Raw genomic sequence first — 26,475 nt, forward strand, 5'->3', positions numbered from 1 at the left:
TTATCAATTAACCATATACAAATTACTCATTGTGGCCAACTCAAGACATATACCTAATGGCAGGTCAACTCCCAAGTACACCTTTTCTCACTGCTCTGTCAGCAAATACAAATATTTAATATTAAGCCGAGCAAAATGGAACCAGAAAAGTATGATTGTAGAAGTAGAAGTATGTATACATTGCTTTTCAAAAGGCGATTTCTTGTGTTTTATAACCTCTTCCAACAGGTCAGTTAAGTTTAACACAATCCATTAGTTTAACCATGTCTCATAAATGTTCCAATACGGAAAAATAAACATACTCCTTTTTTGCCCCTTGGATAATGAAGTATTCCCAGACGGGGAGTATTCCCAGACAGGTCACCATACCTGGCTGCAGGGTGAAGAAGGAAGCTATGCTTCTCTGTTGAACGCTTGTAGGTGGAGTTCTTCTTTGAGTAAAAGAAGTATTAGCCTTTCTTCCTCCAGGAAAGAGTGTTAGCATTTTGGTGCCTGGTTTGATTAAATGTGTCTGAGAAGGGGGGGGAAAGGAATAATAGAACCTATTAATATTAGAAGAGCTGCCAGACAAGAGAGACTCAATAAACACCAATGACCCTCTTGGAACCACACCGGACCCTTTGGACTCCATTTATATTCTATTCTTCGGGTAGTTTGTGCTGGACATCATCTTCCATTTCCTGCCATCCGGACAGTGTTTTTTGTTTGTTTTTTTAAGGAATCACATATTCTAACTATAGCCCAGTCTTTCTGCTTCCCCATGGAAATCAGGCTGACTAAACAAGCAAAATTTGTTAAAGGGATTCCAGAGCTGATGTGCTTTCCTTTATATTTAAGGTTAATTAATGATTCTATATCAGCAGCAGTTAATGCATTTTTCGTAGTTTTCAAATAGTCACATCGTGGTTGAGAGCATGCATGGCTCCAGAGCCACACAGCTGGGGTTCAAATCAATCTGGGTTCTGCCACTGCCACTTATTAGTTGTATGATCTGCAAATTGCTTAATCTCTGGCTCATTCTCATGTGTGGAATCGGGACAATAATAGTACCTCTCTCATATGGCAGTTATGCAAATTTAGTGAATTCACATACAAAGACTTACAGTTCCTGGCACATAGAAAGCATTCAGTAACAGTTGACTGTTATTGAGAGGAGGGGCAATGGAACAGCACCAGTCTTGCCACACTTTCATCTCAGGCCCTTTTATACTTCACAGTGTGGTACTGGGAGATAGGCAAGGGAAGTTTAGGAAGTGAGTTTTGTCAACTATATATAAATAGAACCTCATCCATTTATTGTGATTTGTTTTACTTCCATTTGCTTGTTATGGAATGCCTGAGAAGTACAGAGAATAGTGTTATACTCGACTCAATTTAGCTGTTACAGCCAAAGAAAAAGTGAGATCTGCCAATACTCATGCAGCAAGATGGAGGTAGGCCTGAAACTTGAACCCAAATTATTAATTCTAGATCAAAGTTGACCTCATTTCATTTTTACATTTGGAAAGTAAGTTATACTTTAAGTGCTTAAAAGAACAAAATCCTGGATGTAAAATTCATACTTAGACTTGCAGTACTGGTACAGAACTTTCTCTCCCACCATACACAACCAGAAAACTGGATCAAAGATGCATGAAGAAAAAAATCAGATAGTAGGCAGTACATAACTGAGATCCCTGAGAAAAGGGAAACAAATGAGGTGAGCCCTGTGATCACCTCAGCTTTCTGCCTGAAAGCACTTTCCAGACCACAATGTGTGTACACTTTCCAGACCCAAGCAGAGCACTGCAGTTTTGATGAGTAGATTGAGACTGGAATTTGGGGAATCTGAGGTGGCTGGGAAAGACCTCCAGAAATCTGCATAGGGATCCCTTCAAGTCCATTACTGAATACTAAGCTACACATGTTAAGTGAAACCCCATGAGGCCAGGCAAGAAAACTACAAACTGGAATTGCAAGTTAAACAATTCCCAGAGCTCACACACACTGGGAGATAAATTTGAGTTCTACTAGCCAGAGTAGAACAATGACCTTGACTACCAGGAACATTGAGTAGAGCTCTATGAAGAATCATCCTTTAGTAGTAGAACTAAACTAGCCCTAGAGCAAAAACTATTCCAAATCCGCCTTAACAAAACTTTTTTTTTTTTCTTAACAAAGCTTAAAAGCAAGCTTTGAAAGTATCAAACTGATTGGTGTAACTTCTTGCCAAAACAAAATTCAGTATTCTTTAAAGACAATAATATCCAGACACTCAACAATAGCACTCATGATGTCTAGCATGCAATAAAAAACTACTAGATACGTGAAGCAGTAAAATATCTACAATTGTGGTGTGTGTATGGGGCGGGGGGTGGGTCTGTTAAGAGAAACAGACCCAGATCTCTTCTGCTACAGTCTGAAAAAAATTTAAAAAAGAAAAAAAGAAACAGACCCAGAAATGTCATGGATAAGAAAATTAGCAAACAAGTTAATAGCTAACTTAAATATACTCAAGGATTTAAAGGGAAATATGAACATAGTAAGGAGAAAAATAGGGGCCAGGTGAGGTTGCTCATGCCTGTAATCCTAGCACTCTGGGAGGCCAAGGTGGGAAGACTGCTTGAGCTCAGGAATTCGAGACCAGCCTGAGCAAGAGCGAGACCGTCTCTACTAAAAATAGAAAAATTAGTCTGGTGTCTTGGCCTGTTCCTGTAGTCCCAGCTACTTGGGAGGCTGAGGCAGGAGGATTGCTTGAGCCCAGGAGTTTGAGGTTGCAGTGAGCTACAATGACACCACTGCACTTGGGGCATTTGATGAAAACTACAAACTTTAACAGATTCTTTTTCAAAGATAGCCAACACAAGATCTCCCATTTCACCTACTCTTCTTATGTGACCATGACAGTCTTCCATCAAGTGGCAAAATCCATATTCCGTTACTTTGAATTTGGAAAGAACTTTGTGACTACCTTGACCAATAAAATATGACAGAAGTAAACAGTATACAATTTCCAAAACTAGATCATAAAATGCCATGCACTTCTGCCTTGCTCTCCTGAGATGCTCACTCTTGGAACCTGGCCACCATATTACAAGGAAGCCCAAGCTGGCACATGGTTCTCTAAATTTTATAAGAGCCATATCCTAGCTATGTGAAATAATGTGGGTTAATATGCCAACAAATATTTGAGCACCTATATGCTAGGTACTGGGAATTTAGTGATGAACAAAACAGACTGCTCCAGTAAAGTTTAGAGAGAAAATAGAGCAATAATAATTATTTAAATTACTACAAGTATGCTAAGTACTGTAAAGAAGCTTCACAGAAAACTATAGGATACCAGACCTCAATTAGCTGAAGGATGTTTCTTCCTTAGGTCAGAGTGATGTCAGAAGTGACAATATCCCAGTTATAGCTCTCTCAGAAGACCCAGGGATTCAAGGATCTCTATTTATCTCAGTGGAATGTTAAGACTGAGTGAGGACAGATCATCTGAACTGAGAAGGACCCAGGTACAAAGTCCTTCAGCTAATGATCCATACCTCAAAATAAAGGTAGCATCTGTGAGTACTTTATACAGTACAGGCATACCTCATTTTATTGAGCTTCACTTTACTGTGCTTCACAGATACAGCATTTTTTTTTTTTTTTAACAAATTGAAGGTTTGTGGCAACCCTGCATTGAGTAAATCTATCGGTGCCATTTTTCCAACAGCATGTGCTCACTTTGTGTCTGTGTGTCACATTTTGGTAATTCTCATAGTATTTCAAACTTTATTATTATATCTGTTATGGTGACCTGTGATCAGTGATCTTTGATGTTACTATTGTAATTGTTTTGGGGTGCCACTAACCACATCCGTATATGATGGCAATAATAAATGTACGTGTCTGACTGCTCCACTGGCTGGCTGTTCCCCAGTCTCCTTCTCCTTGGGCTTCTCTATTTCCTGAGACACAACAATGAAATTAGCCCAATTAATAATCCTACAATGGCCTCTAAGTGTTCAAGTAAAAGGAAGAGTCACAGGTCTCTCACTTTAATTCAAAAACTAGAAATGATTAAGCTTAGTGAGAAAGACATGTCAAAAGCTGAGAGGTCAAAGCTAGGCTTCTTGCACCAAAATAGCCAAGGTATGAATGAAAAGAATAAGCTCTTGAAGGAAATTAAAAGTGCTACTCCAGTGAACACACAAATGATAAGAAAGCAAAACAGCCTTATTGCTGATAAGCAGAAAGTCTAAGTGGTCTGTATAGAAGATCAAACCAGTTACAACACTCCCTTAAGCCAAAGCCTAATCCAGAGCAAGACTCTAACACATTTCAATTCTGTGAAAGCTGAAAGAGGTGAGGAAGCTGTAGAAGAAAAGTTTGAAGCTAGCAGAGGTTGGTCCATGAGGTTCAAGGAAAGAAGCTGTCTCCATAACATGAAAGTACAAGGTGAAGTGGCAAGTCCTGCTTAAGAAGCTACAGCAATTTCCTAGAAGATCTGAGATAACTGATGAAGGTAGCTACAGTAAACAACAGATTTTCAATGTAGATGACAATATATATAAAGAAGATGCCATTTAGGACTTTCATAGCTAGAGAGAAGTCAATGCCTAGCTTCAAAAGATAGGCTGACTCTCTTGTTAGGGGCTAATGCAGCTGGTGACTTTAAGTTGAAGCCAATGCTCATTTACCATACTGAAAATCCTAGGGTTCTTAAGAATTATGCCAAATCTACTTTGCCTGCACTCTATAAATGAGAACAACAAAGCCTGGATGGCAGTACATCTGTTTATAGCATGGTTAACAATATTTTAAGCCCATTCTTGAGACCTACTACTCACTGACAATTGACAATACATCTGATGGAGATGTACAAGGAGATGTTTTCATGCCTGCTAACAAAATATCCATTCTGTAGCCCATGGATCAAGGAGTAATTATGACTTTCAAGTCTTATTATTATTTAAGAAATATATTTCATAAAGCTATAGCTGCTGTGGATGATTCCTCTGATGGATTTGGGCAAAGTTAACTGAAAACCTTCTGAAAAGGATTCACCATTCTAGATGCTATTAAGAACATTCATGGTTAGCTGGGCACAGGGATGCACGCCTACAGTCCTAGCTACTCGGGAGACTGAGGCTAGAGTTTGAGACCAGTCTGGGCAGCACAGCGATACCCCCATCTCTTGACAGAAAAAAACAAACATTCGTAGATTCATGGGAGGAGGTCAAAATATCAGCCTCAACAGGAGTTTGGAAGAAGTTGATTCCAACCTTCATTGATAAACTTGGAGGTGTTCAAGACTTCAGTGGGAGGAACTAACTGTGGATGTGGTGGAAATAGCAAGAGAACTTGAATTAGAAGTAGACCGTGGGCCAGGTATGGTGGCTCATACCTGTAATCCTAGCACTCTGGGAGGCTAAGGCAGGAGGATCACTTGAGGTCAGGAGTTCAAGGACCAGCCTGAGCAAGAGCAAGACACCATCTCTACTAAAAATTAGCTGGGCAACCAAAAATAGGAAAAAAATAATTAGCCAGTCATGGTGGTGTGCACGGTAGTCCCAGCTACTCGGGAAGCTGAGGCAGGAGAACCGCTTGAGTACAGGAGTTTGAGGTTGTTGTGAGCTAGGCTGACACCACAGCACTCTGGCCTGGCAACAGAGCAAGACTCTCTGTCTCAAAAAGAAGTAGACCATGAAGATGTGACTGAATTGCTGCACTTTCACAATAAAACTTTAATGGATGAGGAGTTGCTTCTAATGGATGAGCAAAGTGGTTTCTTGAGATGTAATCTATTCCTGGTGAAGATGCTGTGAATATTGTTGAAATGACAACAAAGAATAGAGAATAGTACATAACTTTACTTAAGAAAGCAGCAGCAGGGTTTGAGAGGATTGACTCCAATTTTGAAAGAAGTTCTACTATGGGTAAAATGCTATAAACAGCATTGCATGCTACAGAGAAATCTTTTGTGAAAGGAAGAGTCAATCGATGCAGCAAACGTAATTGTTGCCTTATCTTAAGAAACTGCCACAGCCACCCCAACCCTCAGCAACCGCTACCCTGATCAGTGGGCAGCCATGAACACTGAGGCAAGACCCTCCACCAGCAAAAAGATTACGACTTGCTGAAAGCTCAAATAGTTAGCATTTTTAGCAATAAAGTATTTTTAATGAAGGTATGTACATTGTTTTTTTAGACATATGCTATTGCACACTTAATAAACTACAGTATAGTATAAACATAACTTTCATATGCACTGAGAAACCAACAAAATTGTGTGACTCGCTTTATTGAGGTGGTCTAGAACTGAACCTGCAGTATCTCTGAGGTATACCTGTGTAAGAAAGCCTGCCTAAGAGGCATGGGGTTCCTACAGGACCAACCCCCTTGGTAAAATGTTCTCATGGTTCTGCAGCATTTAAATTCAGTTTAGCCCTCATTTTATCTTTCTCTCTTCTGATAATTTATCTACAAGTTTGTTCAAACCAATATAATTCCCTCTTTCTTTTATGATTCATGACGACCTTCAAATCAAGTAAATAATTTGGCTCAACTTCCTTTTTTCATAACGGTCACTCTGGTCTTGAATTTGTGTATGAAGTCTCATTTTCCACACTCACTGACAAAGCTTGAAAACATGAAAGTGCTATTTAATTTTTTGCCATCCTTCCTCTTCCTTTATGCTTCTCAGGGCCCATAATCATTCTCTTCCCACTTTTGGAGTCACTCACAGCATCATCACCAAGTCCCCGCTTCCTCCTTAGTCACTCATGGCATTAATTTGATGACTTTTAGGATGAAAAACCTTTCCAATCAGCACTCTCACGCTTCATCAAGTCAGCCTGAAAGGATGATGCTATCTAATAAACACCCCTAAGGAGGATTAAGCAGTCTTATCAAGAGGGCTGTCCAGATTCTCATCATTGAGCATCTCCAACAACATAAGTCAGTTCTGTTGAATTAGTAACAAAGTATTAATTCAAAACTTGCTTCAAAACTCTCCAGACCTACAGAAGTAATAGCACACTACCTTAGTTCAGGATCTCCTAAATTCTTGCCTAGCCTTAGCTAGTCAGGCCTCCATTCATTACCTATTTCAACCAATTCCACACCTAGCTTCTAGATTAATCTTGAAGTACAGCTGTGATCATATCAGCTTGCCCTAAAACTGTCAATAATTTCTCTACTTCTGTAGCATAAAGTGTAGACTCAGATTGCACATTCATGAGTCCCACTTACCTTTCTCTCCACTCCCCAAAACCCTCCACGCATCTTATAACATGATACTCAGCTACATGCCAGTCCCCAATCATGGCCTCCACCTTCCTCCCTTCTGTGCCTCACACAAAAGGACCTTTTTCACACTTAACCCCGAAATGCTGCAAAATCTTCAGCTTACCCCCAAGCATTCCTGATTCCCACAGCCATGTGTGGCCTCTTCCTCTTCTGAAATGGCCATTTGTCACTTGCTATCTCAAGATTTAGCATCCTACAAAATCCTGAGATCAACATTTGATTCATATACTTTTTTTTCCTATCTTCCACAGAACTTAATATAGCTTAGTACACATAATAGGTACTCGATTCAATAAATATTTTAGAAAGAAGATAGATATACAGGAAGGATAGATTCCTGTTTCTGTTTTATGTATATCTACTCATTATATTTTCAGTACATCAACAAAGCTGTCAAAAAACACTAAGGCTTTTCTAGTACTGTGATCAAAGCTAAGATAAGCACCTGTCACTATAATTGATGTCACACGTAAGGTCCAGAACACAGATGGGATGGAAGCACCCACGGAGAACTGGGAATGTTTTCCTCCCAAAGTAATCTAACAGAAAATTATTCCAAGAATTTTCTCTTGAACCACCTGGCACTGGTTTTTCATCTAAACCTAATGAAAACTCAACAGGGAGAAGAGAAAAGCAAATTTCTTCTAGCTACCCCAACTCCTAAATTGGAGACCTGATACATACCCCCTAGCATTATTAAGTCTCATAAAAGGGGGCTCCTTACTAATGAGATTTTTCTCATTTAAACGATGTCATCCAAGTCAGAAGTCATTGTAGTACAGTGTTTTAGTACATTTACCATCAGTTTTGCCCTAATGAGTACTACTTATTGAAGACTTTTTTTAGAGACAGAGACAGTCTCGCTCTGTCCTCCAGGCTGGAATGCAGTGGCATGATCATAGCTCACCGCAGCCTCGAACTCCTGGGCTCAGGGGATCCTCCTTCTTCAGCCTCCCAAGTAGCTGGGCCTACAGGCACACACCACCCACGCCTGGCTGACTTTTTGTATTTTTTGTAGAGATGGGGTTTCACTATGTTGACCAGGCTGGTCTCAAACTCCTGGCCTCAAGAGATCCTCCCATGGCCTCCCAAAGTGCTGGGATTACAGGCATGAGCCACTGCACCCAGCCTGAAGATCTGTTTAAATCTTCCTTATTTTAGCTACTTCCATTATAGCAATGGCCACATGTGTCCCTCTCAATAGCACAGATGACAATCCCATAAAAGAAGAGCACTGTGCTCATTTTGAAGGAAAAGAAAATGCCTCAATGGAAATGCACTGGAGGAGGAATCCCTACTCTGGAACAAATCCCCGAATTCCCCTGGAAAGTATTCACTTTGTTAATAGAAGTATTACTACGTATACATACAACCAGCCTATATATACTACACCTATTCTCCCAATTTCCAAATACTATTTCAAGTTATATTTTTTATATTTTTTCCTATAATCATCCTCTACTACTCAGGTACCAATTTCTAGCTCCTAAATATAATCAGATCTGAAGATGCAAAGGGCCTTTAAAAGGGAAGAGACACTAAGAGATGCAGAAAATGGGACCAAAGCCACAGCTTAAAAACATCTAGGAGATCCCCCACTAAGCCCATTTAGGATCCTTCTTGAGCATTACTACACTTTCAGACATGATTATAGAGACCAATAATCCAACAAAATTAAATATCTTTCAACTTCTAGTATTCTGGATTAGGCCCTTGTTATTTCTTGCCTCAACTTCAGCAATATCCTCCAAATTTCTCTAGCCTACCTTTCGAGTACCACATACTCTCATATAATCACCATTGGGTTAATCTTCTTAGAGACAGCTCCCGTTATGTCAGATGCCTTCCATGAATTTCCAATATGGCACTAGTTAACTCTACAACATGGCACTAGTTTACTCTCCTAATCACATATCAAGTCCCCAACATATACCCTACAGTTTGGCCAAACTGAATTTCTCTCTATATAGTAAAGAGTATTACCCAAAACAAGGCCTGGACTTTGCCCTTCACTCCTGAGAGGCAATCTCTAAATCTTTGGAATGTCCCACTGGATAGGAGTGTCATTTTTAACCTGGAAGCCTTGGACCACACCAGATCATCTATGCTAACGATGTGATTTATGGGGAGGGATTTGGGCCACGCATTATCAGCTTGACCTCCATAGGGCTGGAAACAAAGCTCAGCCTAGCAGGTGAATCAACCACCATGTCTACGTGACTAAGCCTCAATAACAACTTGGACACCTAGGCTCAGGTACGCTTCTGTGGCTGGCAGTACTCTGTGGGTACTCTCACAAATCATTGCTGAGAGCAGTTAGCGTTGTCTAATACTTCACTGGGAGAAGACACTGGAAGCTTCAGGCTTGGAATTCCCCTAGACTTTGCCCTATATGCCCATGCCATTGGCTGATTTTCATCTGTATCTCTTCACTGTGATAAACTAGAACCATAATTATAACAGCTTTCAGTGAATTCTGCAAGTATTTGTAGCCAATTATGAAACCTGGGAGTGGTTGTGGGGACTCCCAAACTTGCAGCTCGTGTCAGAAGTGAGCATGGTGTGGGGACTCCCTTTCACTTCCTATTTCACAAACATCCCTTATATTTCCTGCCTTTGTGGCACTATTCATACTGTCCCTAGAATGCCACCCCCACCTCTTGCTTTCTAACAAAATCTAACCCTTGCTTTAAGGTTCACCTTAAATAACACCTCTTCCACAAAGCCATTCTTTCTTTTCATTTTAACTGCTTTATCAAGATATGATTCAGATATCATAAAATTCAACCATTTAAGTATACATTTAAGTGGTTTTTAGTATATTCACAAAGTTGTGTAAATATCACCTAATCTAATTTTAGAACAGTTTTTTTGGGTTTTTTTTTTTTTTTTTTTTCCTGCTTTGTTTTGTTTTTTGAGACAGGGTCTTGCTCTGTCTTGGGCTAGAGTGCAATGGAGTCATCATAGCTCACAGCAACCTCAAACTCCTAGGCTCAAGCAATCCTCCTGGCTTCAGCCTCCCATGTAGCTGGACTTACGGGCGTGCGCCACCACACCTGGCTAATTTTTCTATTTTTTTGTAGAGACAGGGGTCTCGCTCTTGCTCAGGCTGGTCTCAAACTCCTAGCCTCAAGCAATTCTCCTGCCTTGGCCTCCCAAAGTGCTAGTGGTATAGGCGTCAGCCACTGCACCCGGCCCAAACTCATTTATTCTAATTGTATTTTTTTTTAAGTGGAATCCTTAGGGTTTTCTATATATAAAATCATGTCATCTGAAAATAGAAATGGTTTTACTTCTTCCTTTCCAATGTGGTTACCTTTTATTCATTTATTTGTCAAATTGGATAGAACCTCTAGTACAATGGTAAATAGAGGGGCAAGATCTTTTCTTGTCCTTGATCTTAGGGTGGAAACATTCAGTCTTCCCTCATTAAGGATGGTGTTAGCTATGGGTTTTCATAGATGCCTTTTTATCAAGTTGCAAAAGTTCCCTTCTATTTCCAGTTTGTTGAATGTTTTAATCATAAAATGGTGTTAGTCAAATGCTTTTTCTGTGTCCACTAAAATAATCATGTGGTTGTCTTTTATGCTTATTAATATGGTATATTAGTTGGTTTTCAAATTTATACCAACCTTGCATTCCTGGGATAAATTCCTCTTGGCCATGATTTATAATCCTTTTTATGTGTTGCTAGATTTGGTTTGCTAGTATTTTGTTGAGTATTTTTGTGTCTGTATTCAGAAAGGATATTGGCACAGTTTTTTTGTGATGTCTTCATCTGGTTTTAGTATCAGGGTAATACTGGCCTTAGAATGAGCTGGAATGTGTTCTCTCCTCTTCTATTTTTTTGAAAGAGTTTGTGACCAATTGGCATTAACTGTTCTTTAAATGTCTGGTACAATTCACCAGTGAAGCCATTTGGATCTGGGCTTTTCATTGCAGAAAGTTTTTAAATTACTCATTCAGTCTCCTTACTTGTTAGAAGTCTGCTTAGATTATCTATTGCTTTTTTTTTTTTTTTTTCAAATAGAGACTTTATTAGGCACAGAGGGTGACTGGTGAACAGTTACAAAATGGCTACTTCCTGAGCTGGAGAGTAGTACCCCAGGGGAAGATAGGGCAGAGGAGCGTGTTTTCTCTGCCTTTTCCCTTCAAGGTTGCAAGCGGATGGCCCCATCCAGCCGGATGACCTCTCCATTGAGAAATGGGTTCTCAATGATGGCCTGTACCAGGTGAACATACTCAGGAGGGTCACCCAGTCAGCTGGGGAGGGGAACCTGGCTGGTCAAGAAGTTGTGTACCTTCTCTGGGAGGGTGGTCAGCAGAGGGGTGCCAAATAGGCCTGGAGCAATGGTCATCACCCAAATGCCTATGGGAGCCAGATCCCAAGCAATAGGCAGTGTCATGCCCACTATGGCCCTCTTGGAAGCAGAGTATGCAGCTTGTCCAACCTGGCCTTTGAAGGCAGCCACGCTGGCAGTGTTGATGATGACCCCACGTTGGCCTCCCTGGTCTGGTTCATTTTGGCCCATCTCACCAGCCACTAGGCGGATCACATTGAAGGTACCCATGAGATTCACATTGAGAACTCGCTGAAAGTCCTCCAAGGTATGGGCTTGGCTCTTCTTTAAGTTGTATGTTTTGATGGCCACTGCAATACCTGCACAGTTGACAGCCACATCCACATGACCGAATTTTTCTTTTGCTAGAGTCAGGGCTGCTTGCACGTCCTTCTCAGAGGTCACATTGGCTGGGGTGAAGACACAGCTCTTTCCTAACTTCTGGGCTTGGGCCTCCCCAACCGAGCTGGGCAGGTCCAGCAGCACAGCAGCGGCCCCCTGCCCCACTAGTCGCTCCGCTGTGGCCAGGCCCAGGCCTGAGGCTCCTCCGGTTATTACTGCGACCAAGCCCTCACGCTCTGACACGCCGCAACCATCTTGCACCCGCCTTCTCATTGGAAGGTATCTATTGCTTCTTGAGTCAACTTTGATAGTTTGTGACTTTCCAGGAACTTGTCCATTTCATCTAGGTTTTCTTAATTTGTTAGCATACAGTTGTTTATAGTATTCCCATATAATTTTTATTTCAGTAAGGTCAGTAGTGATGCCCCTTCTTTCATTACTGATTTCAATAATTTGATTATTCTCTCTCTTACTCTTGATCGGTCTAGCTAAAGGTCTGACAAGTTAGTTGATCTTTTCAAAGAACCAACTTTTGATCTCAATTTTTTTACTCTATTTCGTTTATTACACTCTGAATTTTATTTCCTTCCTTCTGCTCACTTTGAGTTTAGTTTGTTCTTTTTTTTCTAGTTTCTTAAGGTGGAAGATTAGGTTACTGATTGGAGATTCTTCTTTATAATATAGGTGTTTACAACTATAAATATCCCTCTAAGCATGATGTTAGCTGCATCCCATAAATTTTAGTACATTGTGTTTTTGTTTTCATTTATCTCAAAGTACTTTCTAATTTTCCTTTTCATTTCTTTTTTGACCCATTGGTTATTTAGGAGTGTGCTGTTTAATTTCAACATATTTATGAATTTTCCACTTTTCCTTCTGTTACTGATTTCTAGCTGCATTCCATTATGGATGAAGAATATACATTATATGATTTTAATCTTTCTAAAAGTATTGAGGTTTGTTTTGTGGCTAGCATTTGTGAAGAATGCTTCACGTATAATTGAGAAGATTGTGTATTCTGCTGTTGTTGAGTGGACTATTCTATACATATGTCTGTTAGGTATACTTGGTTTACAGTGTTGTTCAAGTCTTCTATTTCCTTGTTAATCTCTAATTGTTCTATCCATAACTGAAAGTGGGCAATTAAGTCTCCAACTGTTATTCACAAAGCCTTTCTTAACATCATCTGTATTAGTTACCTACTGCTGTGTAATGAATTACCACAAAACTTAGAAGCTTAAAGCAATAAACATTTATCTCACACAGTTTCTGAGGGTCAGGAATACAGGAGCTACTTAGCTTGGGGGTCCTGGCTCAGGGTCTCTCATGAGGTTGCAGTCAGGATGTTGGCTCAGGGTACAGTCATCTGAAGTCTTAACTGTGGCTGAACGATCTACTTCTAAGATGGCTCTCTAACATGGCTGTTAGCAGACAGCCTGAGTTCCTCACATGGACCTCTCCATAGGGCAACATGGAAGCTAACTTCCCCTAGAGTGAGCAATTGAAGGAGGTCACAATGCCATTTATGACACAGTCTTAGAAATCACACTGTCACTTCCGACAACATTCTATTCATGCGAAGTTACCAAATCCAGTCCTAACTTAAGGGTAGGGGAATTAAGTTAAAGAGAAGAGAGCAGACATATTTTAAAACCATCATAGTGCACCCTCTGACCACAAACTATTTCCATTCCTCCCATATGCAAAATATACTCACTCTCTCCACAAACCCTACCAAAGTCTCATCTCTTTATAGCATCAGCCCAAAATGGAGGATACTGGCATCTAAAACAGGTACAGATGAAGTCCGTGAGTGTAGTTTAAGTACAGTTCCTTTAGATCTATAAGCCTGTGAACTAGAGACAGGTATCTTCCCTCAATATACCTGACTTACACTTGTGGAACAGGAATAGCATAACTGCTATAGACATTCCTGTTCAAAAAGGAGGAAAAAAGCAGCACAGATGGGTCATCAGTCAATGGCAATTCTCAAATCCAGCCAAGCAAATGCTAAAAGTTCCTTGATTAGAACTAAGTCCTGCTCCTGCAACAGAATAATTCTCCCTCTGAGCTCTTGGTTCTGTCCTCTAAGTCATCCTATGTTTGCAGCTGAGTAATTTTTTCAGTTTGCTTCCTTCCAGTAGAAGTTTGGAGTTCCCAAGACTTCATTTGTCCTATCACTTTTTCTACCCAAGCTGGCAGTGTTAATGCTATTGCAATTTCTTTAAAACTCTGTGAATCTTATTTGGGGTATACTCCTTAATGAAAAGTCATACCCACAAACCTCTAAGAAATAAGCCTTCTTTTACCTTCAGCTTCTACTAAATAACTACACCCTTAAGATTCTTATAGGCCGGGCGCGGTGGCTCACGCCTGTAATCCTAGCACTCTGGGAGGCCGAGGCGGGTGGATTGCTCAAGGTCAGGAGTTCGAGACCAGCCTGAGCGAGACCCCGTCTCTACTAAAAATAGAATGACATTATATGGACAACTAAAAAATCTATATAGAAAAAAAAAAAATTAGCCGGGCATAGTGGCGCATGCCTGTAGTCCCAGCTACTCGGGAGGCTGAGGCAGTAGGATCGCTTGAGCCGAGGAGTCTGAGGTTGCTGTGAGCTAAGCTGACGCCACGGCACTCACTCTAGCCTGGGCAACAAAGTGAGACTCTGTCTCAACAAAAAAAAAAAAAAAAAAAAAAAAAAAAAAAGATTCTTATAAGTCTCAGTGCTTTGACTAAATAGTTCTCTAAGTAATCACCTTAGAACTTTAACTTTCTTTTTTTTTTTTTTTTTTTTGAGACAGAGTCTTGCTCTGTTGCCCAGGCTAGAGTGCCATGGCATCAGCCTAGCTCACAGCAACCTCAAAACTCCTGGACTCAAGCAATCCTTCTGCCTCAGCCTCCTGAGTAGCTGGGACTATAGGCATGCGCCACTATGCCTGGCTAATTTTTTTTTCTATATATTTTTAGTTGTCCAGCTAAGTTCTTTCTTTTTTTTTTTTTTTTTTTTTTTTTTAAGTAGAGACAGAGTCTCGCTTTTGCTCAGGCTGGTCTCGAACTCCTGAACTCGAGCGATCCACCTGCCTCGGCCTCCCAGAGTGCTAGGATTATAGGCGTGAGCCACCACGTGGGCCAGAACTTTAACTTTCTAAGGTCTTAACAGAAGATCTTGGCTCAATTTTGGCTTTATCTTTAATCAAATATTCCTGACAGTCCCCAGGATTTGATCTTTTCCCAGAAGCAATTTCTCAACTTTAGCATTGTATGCCACCTGGAGAGGCTGAGAATTTTCAAAACCAGCAAGTCCAGGTTCTGTTTTTGTTTCACAAAAATCTCTTTAGCTTATCTCTCTCCTCTGGCTTTTGTTATCATAAGCAAAAAGAAGCCAGAGAACATCTTCAGCACTCCACCTGGAAATCTCCTTAGCTCACCCAGTTAGGTAACATTAGGTACATTTTCTACCTTTCACTTCACTATAGCCAACCATGTTGTTAAACTTTCTGTCACTACATAACAAGGATCTTTCCTCCAGTTTCCAGTAAGATTTTTCCCACTTTCCTTTAAATCCTCACCCACAGCCTCCTCAAAGGCCATCATAATGCTAGAAAGTTTCCTTAAAAGCTCTTCATGCTTTCACTAGCTTTCTCTTCACAGCCCTTCTGGCTGCCTTCCACTGTCCTATTCCAAGGCCACTCCCACATTTTAGGCAACATCCCACCTTTAGGACCAAAATCTGTATTAGTTTTCTATTGCTGCATAACAAATTACCACAAAACTTAGCAGCTTAAGACAACAAACATTTATTATCTCACAACTTCTGTGCATCAGGAATTTGGGATGCCTGGCTGGGTGGTTCTGTCTCACAGTTTCATGAGGTTGCATTCACAATATCAACATGGGTCCAGGCGTGGTGGCTCCTGCCTGTAATCCCAGCTACTTGGGAGGCTGAGGCAGGAGGATCTCTTGAGCCCAGGAGTTCAAGGCTATATTGAGGTATGATTATGCCACTGCACTCCAGCAACAGAGTGAGACCCTGCTTCTATATTTAAAAAAAAATATCAACCAGGGTTGCAGTATCCTCTTTCAAGATGACTTCCTCATTCATACAACTGCTGGCAAGAGGCCTCAGTTCCTCACTTCATAGACCTCTCCATAGAGCTTGAAACTTCAGTGTCTTCACAACATGACAGCTGGCTTCCCTCAAAGAGAGAATAAAGCTAAAGCTGCAATGTCATTTATGACCTAGCCTTGGAATTCTAACACTTATGCTTCTACCACATTCCATTTTCATTAGAATCACTAAATACAGCCCATACTCAAGGGGAGCAGAATTAGGCTCCATCTTTTAAAGAGTGGATATTGAAGAACTTGTGGACATATTTAAAAACCACCACATTCTTCCACTCATAATAAAATGTAATTTCATCTTTCTCTAAGCCCCTAAAACAATTTCATTATGCTTCAAGGCATTTATAATCTGACAATTATTTATCTTATGCCCTGATGCTAGGTAGGGGTTGAAACTATCTTACTCATCTTTTTATTGTCTGATGACATCTTACACATTATGAAAAAAACACACTGGACCAGGAGTCACAAAACCTGGAATTAAGCCTCAGAGCTACGCTTACTCTGATGTGATCTTGAGCAATTATCTCTGAACTTCAATTTCTTCATCTGTAAAATAGGGATAATCTCACCCCTCTCACAAAGCTATTGAGAAGGTTAAATGAAATAATACATGTAAAAAAGTTTTACAACCATAAGCCACTACATAAAGGAAAGATCATACTGATAAACATTTAAGTTAGATTTACAAAACTTTATTAGTCCCACAGTACAGACCTTAATAGTGCTGCTATTTTAGACTTCAGTATTTTTATTGAGACTTTTCAGTTCCAATGAAAATAAACTTTTCTTCTCTATCTTTGTGAAAATCATTTCAGTAAGTATGGGGGGGTTGTTAAGTATACACTTTAACTGCCATTCTCCTAAAGGTCCTCGGTCAATCTTTGCTCTAAAAAGCTCAAAGTTCTCCCACTTATACTCTGAACAGAGCAAGAAAGAAAGAATATGCAATTATAACCCTATCTAACAGATAGAGAAAGCAAAGGCCAGATAGATTAGTTCATTTGTTCATTTACTCATGCAATAAATATTTACTGAGTACCTACTATGAGCCAGACACTGTTTCAAGAACTGCCTAAAGGAATTGTCATTCTAGTAGGAGAAAAAAGACGATAAATGAACAAGTAAATATACAGTATATAGTATATCTGAGAGCAAAAAGTGCTACGAGGAAAAATAAATCAATAATAAGGTGGTAAGGGAGTATGGGGCATGGGGATAAAAGAAAGGTTGCTATTTTATGGTGGTTAAGGGAAGACTCACTGATAAATTGACTTTTGAACAAATGAAGGATGAGCCATGTGACTATCTAATCCCTATGTATTTCAAGCAGAGGTGTTAAGAAAGCCACAAGCAGGGGCGTACTTGGCTTAAAGAACATCCAGTATGGCTGGAGCACAGTGAAAGAGAAGAGGACTAGCCAAGGTCTAAAACGTATAAGAGAGCACATATGGCCAGACGGTGTCTCATAGGCCTTAAAAAGATTGCTTTTCGGCTGGGCGCAGTGGCTCACGCCTGTAATCCTAACACTCTGGGAAGCCGAGGCGGGTGGATCGTTTGAGCTCAGGAGTTTGAGAGCAGCCTGAGCAAAAGCGAGACCCAGTCTCTACTAAAAATAGAAAGAAATTATATGGACAGCTAAAAATATATATATAAAAAAAATTAGCCGGGCGTGGTGGCACATGCCTGTAGTCCCAGCTACTCGGGAGGCTGAGGGAGGAGGATTGCTTGAGCCCAGGAGTGTGAGGTTGCTGTGAGCTAGGCTGACGCCATAGCACTCTAGCCTGGGCAACAGAGTGAGACTCTGTCTCAAAAAGAAGAAAAAAAAAAAAAAGATTGCTTTTCACTGGGAGATAGGATTAAACTTAACAGTAAGCTAAGAGTCACTCTGGCTAAGATGGTCGTGGTGGCAGTAAATAGTAAGAAATAATATTCTGAATACATTTGAAGGCAAAATTCAGAGACTCTGCTGATGGACTGAATGTTAGTAAAGTTGCTGAATATCTGGCCGGGCACAGTGGCTCACGCCTGTAATCCTAGCACTCTGGGAGGCTGAGGTGGGAGGACTGCTTGAGCTCAGGAGTTCAAGACCAGCCTGAGCAAGAGTGAGACCCCCATCTCTACTAAAAATAGAAAAATTAGCCGGGCATCATGGTGTCATGGAACACACCTGTAGTCCCAGCTACTCTAAAGGCTGAGGCAGGAAGATCGTTGAGCCCAGGAGTTCGAGATTGAAGTGAGTTATGATGACGCCACTGAACTCTACCTGAGGCAACAGAGCAAGACTCTGTCTCAAAAAAAAAAAAATTGTAAGTCTGGGTGCAGTGGCTCACACCTGTAATCCCAGCACTCTGGGAGGCTGAGGCTGGAGGATTCCTTGAGGTCAGGAGTTCTAGACTAGCCCAAGCAAGAGCAAGACCCTGTCTCTATAAAAAATAGAAAAATTAGCCTGGCGTTATGGGCATGCACCTGTAGTCCCAGCTACGTGGAAGGTTGAGGCAGCAGGATCACTTGAGCCCAGGAGTTCAAGGTTGCTGTGAGCTATGACGACGCTACTGCACACAGCTCGGATGACAGAGTGAGACCCTGTCTCAAAAAAAAAAAAGTTGCTGAATATCAGAGTGGCATGTAGCGTTCCACTAAGGCTGCTCCAGAAACCACTGGTGACTCAGCCAAAATTTCTGTTATCTTTACATTTTCCTTTCTCTGCTATATATTTCAAGGGTATGAAACTAAATCATATTAAAGGTAAAGAAGAAATAGCAATTTTTTTTGAATTATGACATTTAAAATATAATACAAGAGACAGCAAATATACAAATCATATACTAAATCTTTTTACCTCTTTAATGTGCAGAAAGACCTCTCTTAGAAATATTTTTCGATAAATATACAGGCAGCAAAGTTAAAATATAAAATTTAAAAATCATGTAAATTAAAATAGCTTTTTAAAAAAACCCACATTAGGCTGGACGCGGCGGCTCATACCCGTACTCCTAGCACTTTGGGAGGAGGTAGGAGGATTGCTTGAGGCCAGGAGTTCAAGACCAGCCTGAGCGATATGGCGAGACCCCATCTCTACAAAAAATAAAAAATTAGCTAGGTATAGTGGCACACACCTGTAGTCCCAGCTACTTGAGAGGCTGAGGCAGGAGGATTCCTTGAGCCCAGGAGTTTAAGGTTGCAGTGAGTTATGATGATGACATTGCACTCTAGCCCAAGCAACAGAGCAAGACCTTGTCTCAAAACAAAACAAACCTATATGAAAACCTATATTCTCACATGGGAAGTTCTCCACCATATATTTAGTGAAAGGTGAGTAGTAGCAGAACAATATATTTGATGTGTTTCCCCATGTGTGGGGGAAACAAAAATATGTATATGTTCATATACATATACAAAGTATCTCAAAGGATACCAAATTGTTAACAGTAGCTACCACCAGTGAGGCCTTTTTTTACTTGACACAATTTTATACTATTTGATTTTTTTTTAACAAACATATATTACTTTCATAATATAAAAAAGAAATGAAAACAAATCTAGTATCCTCCATACCATAAAGTCAAAGATGCCATGCCTGTGGGTAATCAGACCAGCAGAGAAGCAAACTCAACTCCAAACATAGACCTTTATCGTCTACTGGCTGAACTACAAACCACTCATTCTCCCCAAAATAGTAGACAGTTCTGTTCAGGGATGTGGGAAGAGGCATGTCTTCTAAATCACTAGCCACTAGCTATTGCCCATCCATCTCCAACATTAAAACTCAAAGGATTATATACCTATTTGATAGCCACTCTAGGAAGAGGCATGTTTCTACATCCTGTGAAAGGGAAGCTTTATTACCCTTAGCTGGAAGTCTGAAAGTCAGAGTAACAGATACTAGTCAGGAACCAAAGTTTTTAACAAGTGCCTCTGGGAATCAACAAGAAGGGAAAATGGTGTTAGTGAACGTGGTCATAGGTTCAGGCCTCCAGAAATCAGAGGAGGAAGAGGGCATGGAGATCCTGGAGAGAGGATTGCATACCTGTCGTGCACTACATCAAAAGACAAATGTTTTCACCGTAACACTGTTAGGAAAAAAGGCATGATTTGGGGTATAAGAGTTACAGACATAGAGACAAATATTGGCTCTCCTCTCCTTTGTGAGATATTCCCTTTTTCTAACTCCTGAACTCTTCCATTTCTCTCCTCTTTCTAAATTAAACTGGTATACAGGTTTCCCACTGATCCCCTGTCATTCAAGAATGTATTCTAATGGCATAAAAAGGTTTATTCCTAGTTCAATAACCATTGCACATTTTGACCACTTTTGGTAAATATATATATTTTCTTACCATCCATAGATTAGCCCTTTCCCCTATATTTGAGGGAAAAAATGGTTACCATTCTGTGCTGTAATACAATATAGCCCATACTTTTTTGCATACTAACTCAGGAACTAGAGAAGAACAAAAAGACTGCCAAGAAAGCAAGATAACTTTAAATTGCTGATTTAACAAGCTTAGTTAACCCAAAATACTTGACAAAAGCAAGTTGCTAGATTCTCTCTGAGGAATACCTACATTGTAGAGAATGTGTTTCAGATTCCTGATGTGACCCAAATTCTAACTACTAAACAGAAGGGAAAGAATTCTGTATTTACTGAACAACGTTATATATTTCACATTCTTAATTTTAAAAACAGATAACATTCTTTGCTCCAGTGATTCCAAAGGGCAAAATATATTAGAAGCTGTCTCTTTAAAACCTCCCCCACTCTTTTAGAATTAGGTTGAAAGGGATATGGAGACACAGGGACAAGCAAGGTTTCCAGGCATGGGGAGAGGGTGGAAAGTTTGCTCTGAGTTCAACTGAGCAGACTCCTTGGGAGCTTAAGTCTCTGCAAAACGCTTCTAGTAAAGGCTGAGATGTTGGGACGTGGATGCATATGCAAATTTGAGGAATTCTCACCCCGAGGGTCAGAGGGTCTGTTCCCTTTGTTTTGTTGAGACAACACTCAACCCTAGCTCTGTAGAAGGCAGTGGCGTTACCACAGCTGATTGCAATCTCAAACTCCTGGGCTCCAGTAATCCTCCCGCCTCAGCCTCCCAAACAGCTGGGACTACAAGCGCACACCACCACACCCACCTAATTTTTCCATTTGTGTAGAGACGGGGTCACTCTTGCTCAGGCTGGTCCCGGACTCCCGAGTTCAAGAGATCCTCCCGCCCCGGCCTCCCAGAGCGCTGGGGTTCCAGGCGTTGAGCCCCCATGCCTGATCTCAACACGTCTTTACTGAATGAGTGTTTTAGGAAGTTTTAAGATGTTCGTGTTTCCATACTAGAAGAAAATAATCTTTTTTCAAACCTAGTTATACTTACAAAATCAAGCCGGCAAATGTGATTCATAAGCAACGGTTAAAAAATAAAAACATCCTTAGCACCAAAGAGAACTGGGATATACTTTGGCTCCTACACTAACCCATCTGTGACCTCACTCTACTTATATCCCCCCTCCAAGTCTCAGTTCAAAACTGTGTAAAAGGAGGATTTTGGACTCATGACCTCTAGAATTTTCCAATTTGTGCTCAATTTCTTCACATATACTTCCTGTACGAAGCAAACAACACATACCACTATCACTAGCACAGTTTGTCACCCCACCTTAAATGATCTTTAATGTTCTGCGGGCTTCAATCAGTATGGAGGTAAACAGAGGCGACAGGAGTGACGTAACAGGGCCCCAGTACCGGCCTTTCCAGTGACCATTCTCCCGCGCTCTGCACGAGTCTGGCCCCCGCTTCTCCACGCCGTGAACGCCCCAGGGCCTCCCACCCGCCGGCGTCCCACCTGCACTCTCCGCCTCTTCAGCGCCGCCGCGTCCAGCCACACGCCGCAGGCCTCCTCCTCGGCGCCTCTCCGCCTCATGGCTGCCGAGGAGACCAGGCCAGCAAGAGGGCCAGCCGGGCTCGCGACGCCTCAGGGAGCAACCAGAGCGGCCGCCACAGCCGTTTGGATCTCGCGCCAACGCCGGGGGCGGAGCTACGCCGCGGCCTCCCCGCGCTGGCGCGGGCCCCGCCCCCTCCTCTAAGCCACGCCTCCGCGTTAGCAACAACGCTGCTCGTTCTTTCGCGCGTGGGGGGCTCCGGCTCGGCCCGGGCGTGGGTGTTCTTCCTGATCTGCTCGGTCAGGAGCTGGACTCCGGAAACTGCTGTGTGAACGGCTCTCCACATTGACAAGAATGTGCATCTTTTTGCCGAATTGCAGATTTCTTGCTGTAAATATGTAACCGAGCCCCTTGAGATTTTAGTATCCCAGCATTTTTTGGTGACCGACACGATGTAAATTCTGACTAGGCCTTTATTTGCGTGCACCTGATACCCATTCGCTTCCTGCTGCCCAGTACCACTTGTTCTCACAGTAATCATTAACTGCCGGTGTGCTGGTTTTTGTCAAGCAGTAGAGGTGGTCTAAAAATAAAATCCTAACCACCCCCGCAACTGAACGGACCCCTCTCGGCCAAGGGGACCCCAGAGAAAAGCTTAAAACTGAATTCCCAGCCATGAAGGGATGGGAGGTGTAAAGCACAATTACACATGCACGCTCTCTTCATAAATATTCATGATCCTATAGCTTGTTAAATATGTATATTTAGCCTCCCTACTCTATAAAATCCTGTTCCCTTTGTCTCTCCCTTGAAACCTGTGCTCCTGGCTTGGGGCCAGAGCAGTGTTTGCTAGCCTGTTAGAATGGCCACTACAGGTTGAGAACCTTTCACGAGATACAAAGCTCTTCTTTTTACAAAATAGAAACCTCGCAGTTTGTTTTTTTTTTTTTTAAGTTAACAGAGACAACTCTAGAGTCACAAGAAAAATGTATGTTTGTTTTGCAGAAGGAATGAATGCCTTTGAGCAAGTTAGCTGCAGAAGCTCAGAAGTCTAGTTGCTCAAGATGTCATCTGAGATTGAAGAAACAGACTTCACCCTAGGTCCCTTGGAACCCCTTCTCTTACCCTGCATAAAACCTCCCCTCTTCATCTCTTCGAGAAGATGGAACTGACAAATCTTGCTCTCCTGTCTTCTTGCTTTGGCCAAATTAAATAAACTTTTATCTCCAAGCACCAGTGTCACAGTGTTTGGCTTTAGCTGAGCATGGGGTACAGGGGCCTGAATTTGAGGTTCTACAGCAAATATAGTAAATACCCTCAGCTCAAGGCTTTCCTCATCTCATGGCTGAATCTTTGCAATCATGCCAGAGCAAAGCAGTGGAGGGAGGATCAGGTCTGTGGACTCGAGCTGGGGTCCTCGACCTAAATGCTTACCAAACACTCGAGTTTGTGAATTATTTTAGTAAATAAAAAAGAAAATCTAAGTGTAACTACAAACTACATGGAAGAGGACTTTTGAAAGGTTAGGTAAAAATTTGGAACTAGCTTTTAGTCCTGTTTTCACCAAGTGTGAAATTAGATTTGAAAGACGATCAAGTGTGGAAAGTCCCTCAGAAATCCAAAAATGCTGGCATCCCAACCATCCTTCCACCCCTAACCACCGTCTCCATAAATGGAATAATATATGGATATGTATCTATAAGTTTTAATAATATATATCAAAATATGCATTATTATACACATATATATCTCAGGAGGTCCCCCAGGATAATTTAACAGTGGAGTGGTATTTCTTACTCATTTGGATTTTTTCCTTATCTTCCTAATTTTCCTTCATTTTCTATACATTGCTTGTATAGTATAAAGAAAGCAATATTATAAAAGTTAACATATAAAAGCCTTCTTGATTGAAGAAAAAAAACCAAAAAATGGAATCTTTATTAAATTATAAAGTGGGATTATATATATTTTAACTCATTCATTTATTCCTAAAATTTATTTAGTAATAAAACTGTCCCCCACACCCTTGCCAAACACATTTCACCTATATGTATATAGTACACAAGGCCCCACCCCCACCCCTAAGCAAAGATAAAACAAGAACTGCTCCTCTGCACCCTGTGTCCACCCAGCTTCCTCCAGAAAACCTCCCCCAATACTGTACCTGGGGGCCCCCTCCCTGGGACAGGAGACAAAGAGCAAAGAGGCAGCTACTGTCACAACCACTTTACTACATCCAGGACATATTACAGTCCAGACCACCCTAGCCCACTGAGCTCCTCCTTCCACACCTCTGGGCCTTTGCACAGGATTCCCCCTCTGCCTGGAACACCCTTCCTATCCTCCATCTGCAAACTCCTATTCATCCTTCCCAACCGAAGACACAGAGGGTCCCTGACAGTCTTGATTATTCCCTCTCACTGCTTCCCTTGACAGTTCATTCAGATATTAAAGCCTTTGTCATCCTACATTTTGATCCACAGGGCCCAGCCAGCGGCCTGCCTCTGAGCAGAGGTGCAGGAAACACTGAATAGATAACTGAATCATGAACAAGGGAAGCAGGAGAGAAGCTGGGAACAGGCTGTGTGGGACACAGAGGCCAGAGCTACGAGATTTGGGGGCTCATTGTCTGGGACAGTGACTGAAGGGGTATGAGGCATTGGATGGGATCATTTACGTCTGGCACAATCTTCTACCTTTGGGGGTCTCTGGAGCTCCAACGCTGCAGGCTGCGTGGCAAGGGACGGCAAGATCCCACACGTATTTGAGTCCTGCCCCTTCCCCGTCCACCCATGAAATCTGAGTAGAGGTGGGTTGCTGAGGCCTCCCCTGCCTCTCAGCTCAAATCTGACTCTGACCTAAGTTTTACCTCCCACCTAGACAATCTGGAAGCCCCAAACTGGGGTCCTGACTCAAGGTGACCCCCAGCTCCACCCCCAGTAAGTGGAGAGGAGAGGCAAGCCAGGGCGGCCAATGCCTTTATCTCTTTCCCTCTCTCAGGGCAGGAAGCTGGGGCAGGCCCAGGAGAGGACCCCTGCAGCTCCCAGCCAATCTCCAAATCCAAGGATTGGCCAGTGCTGCCCCTGGCAGTTGAGGTGTACACACAGAGTCAGCACCAGCCAGGCGCAAACAACTTTACCAGGACTTGTTCCCCTCTGAAGCCAAGCCTGGACCTCTGTCCCCCCACTCTGCCCCCCTCCCTACCAGCTGCCACCCCCTTCACTTGGTCTTCTGATCAAGTCTGCGCCGCACCAGCTGGCTCAGGAAGAACGCAGTGAGGAAACTGCTGCCCGCAGTGAGCAGGAAGAGGCCAGAGAAGTTGTGGGGCCAGCGGGTGTGCAGAGGCTCGTAGATGGGCCGCCGGGACTCATAGTCCAGCGCCACAGCCTCCAGCTGAGCAAACGTGCACAGCACCAAGAAGACGTGGAACACCTGGTGGCTCTGCCCAAAGACGTGGCAGCTGCCAGGGAACCAGCGCTCAGGCACGAAGACAGAGAAGAAAGCAGCAGCCAGCAGAAAGAAGACCACCTGGCACTTGTGGTAGAGAAGGGCTGGGTCATCCGTGGCAGGGCCAGCGGACACCAAGATGCGGTGCACCACGGGGCTGATGTCCAGCACATAGGCCAGCGCCGAGGGCATCTCCTGGCAAATGCGGCTCAGCAGGCCTAGTTTCTGGACGAACTTGCTGCAGCAGGAGCCAGTGCAGGAGAGCCAGGCGAGAAAGGCGGCCGTGGGCAGGAAAATGGCCTGTACCTGGGCATGCCAGGCGGGCTCGATGGAGTAGTAGAAGTGCACCAGGGCACTGCCGTACTGGTACATGGCCACCCCCACGTAGTCCAAGAAGAAGAAGCTGTAATGCCAGAACTCGGACTTGGCCTGCAGGAGGTGAGCCAAGGCACTGAAGAAGAGGTAGGCGAAGGAGGTGAGGATGATGATGAAGAGGGGCAGGGCGTGCGGGTCTCCCCAGAAGTCCACGGTCCTTGCAAACATGGCCAGCCGCACCAGCAGCACCATGGCCGCCAGCAGGTGGGTCCAGACGTTCACCGCCTCGTTGTGCTGCTGGAAAAGTGTGCGGAAGTAGAAGCACCAGGTCTGATGCAGCGGCCGGTAGCCTGCGTAGATGTACGGCTTCCAGAAGAGCGGCGGCACCTCTGCTCGGTTCACCGTGAAGACGGGCTCCGGCTGCAGAGATGGCTGAGGCTCCTGGCTGACCTGCCGCAGACCGGGCAGGAGGTGGCTGAGCTTCTGGGCCAGGGCCATGGCCATGGCTGTGGGCCTAGGCAGGGTGCTGGGAGAGAGGCCAGAGCAAGGTCAGAGGCCTGGTGTCCTCCTTACCCCCATGAGCAGCAGCTGGGGGGCTCTGATGCCCAGGCCTTACTCCCTCCTCCCCACACCCTCATCCCTACTCTGGGTTTAAGGGGAGAGGAGTCATCCTAAGGAGGAGCTCAGCTCTGACCTTGTGAGAGCAAGGATCGTTGTTTTGTTCCCTGATGTATCCCAAGTACCTAGGACAGTGCCCGAC

The 26,475-nt window shown here is 42.7% G+C and overlaps 2 protein-coding genes and 1 pseudogene across 2 annotated transcripts in view; all 3 read right to left on the reverse strand.

Annotated features, from left to right (window-relative positions):
- Positions 1-22,095, reverse strand: part of AUNIP (aurora kinase A and ninein interacting protein) — a 26,253-nt gene extending 4,158 nt beyond the window's left edge. The window contains exons 1-2 of the mRNA XM_069479601.1: positions 21,917-22,095; positions 370-511 (exon numbers count right to left, since the gene is read on the reverse strand). Of these exons, the coding sequence (XP_069335702.1) occupies positions 370-511; positions 21,917-21,994 (220 nt within the window). The 5' untranslated portion in view covers positions 21,995-22,095. The remainder of the gene's footprint in view (positions 1-369; positions 512-21,916) is intronic.
- LOC138389247 (3-hydroxyacyl-CoA dehydrogenase type-2 pseudogene) lies at positions 11,306-12,211 on the reverse strand (annotated as a pseudogene).
- A 3,077-nt stretch (positions 22,096-25,172) lies between the features above and the next one.
- Positions 25,173-26,219, reverse strand: PAQR7 (progestin and adipoQ receptor family member 7). The gene has a single exon (XM_069477479.1). It carries the CDS (start codon positions 26,217-26,219, stop codon positions 25,173-25,175), a length of 1,047 nt encoding a protein of 348 aa, XP_069333580.1.
- Positions 26,220-26,475: the final 256 nt, after the last annotated feature.

The sequence above is a fragment of the Eulemur rufifrons genome, chromosome 8, assembly GCF_041146395.1.
Source record: "Eulemur rufifrons isolate Redbay chromosome 8, OSU_ERuf_1, whole genome shotgun sequence".
In the NCBI taxonomy this organism is placed as follows: domain Eukaryota; kingdom Metazoa; phylum Chordata; class Mammalia; order Primates; family Lemuridae; genus Eulemur; species Eulemur rufifrons.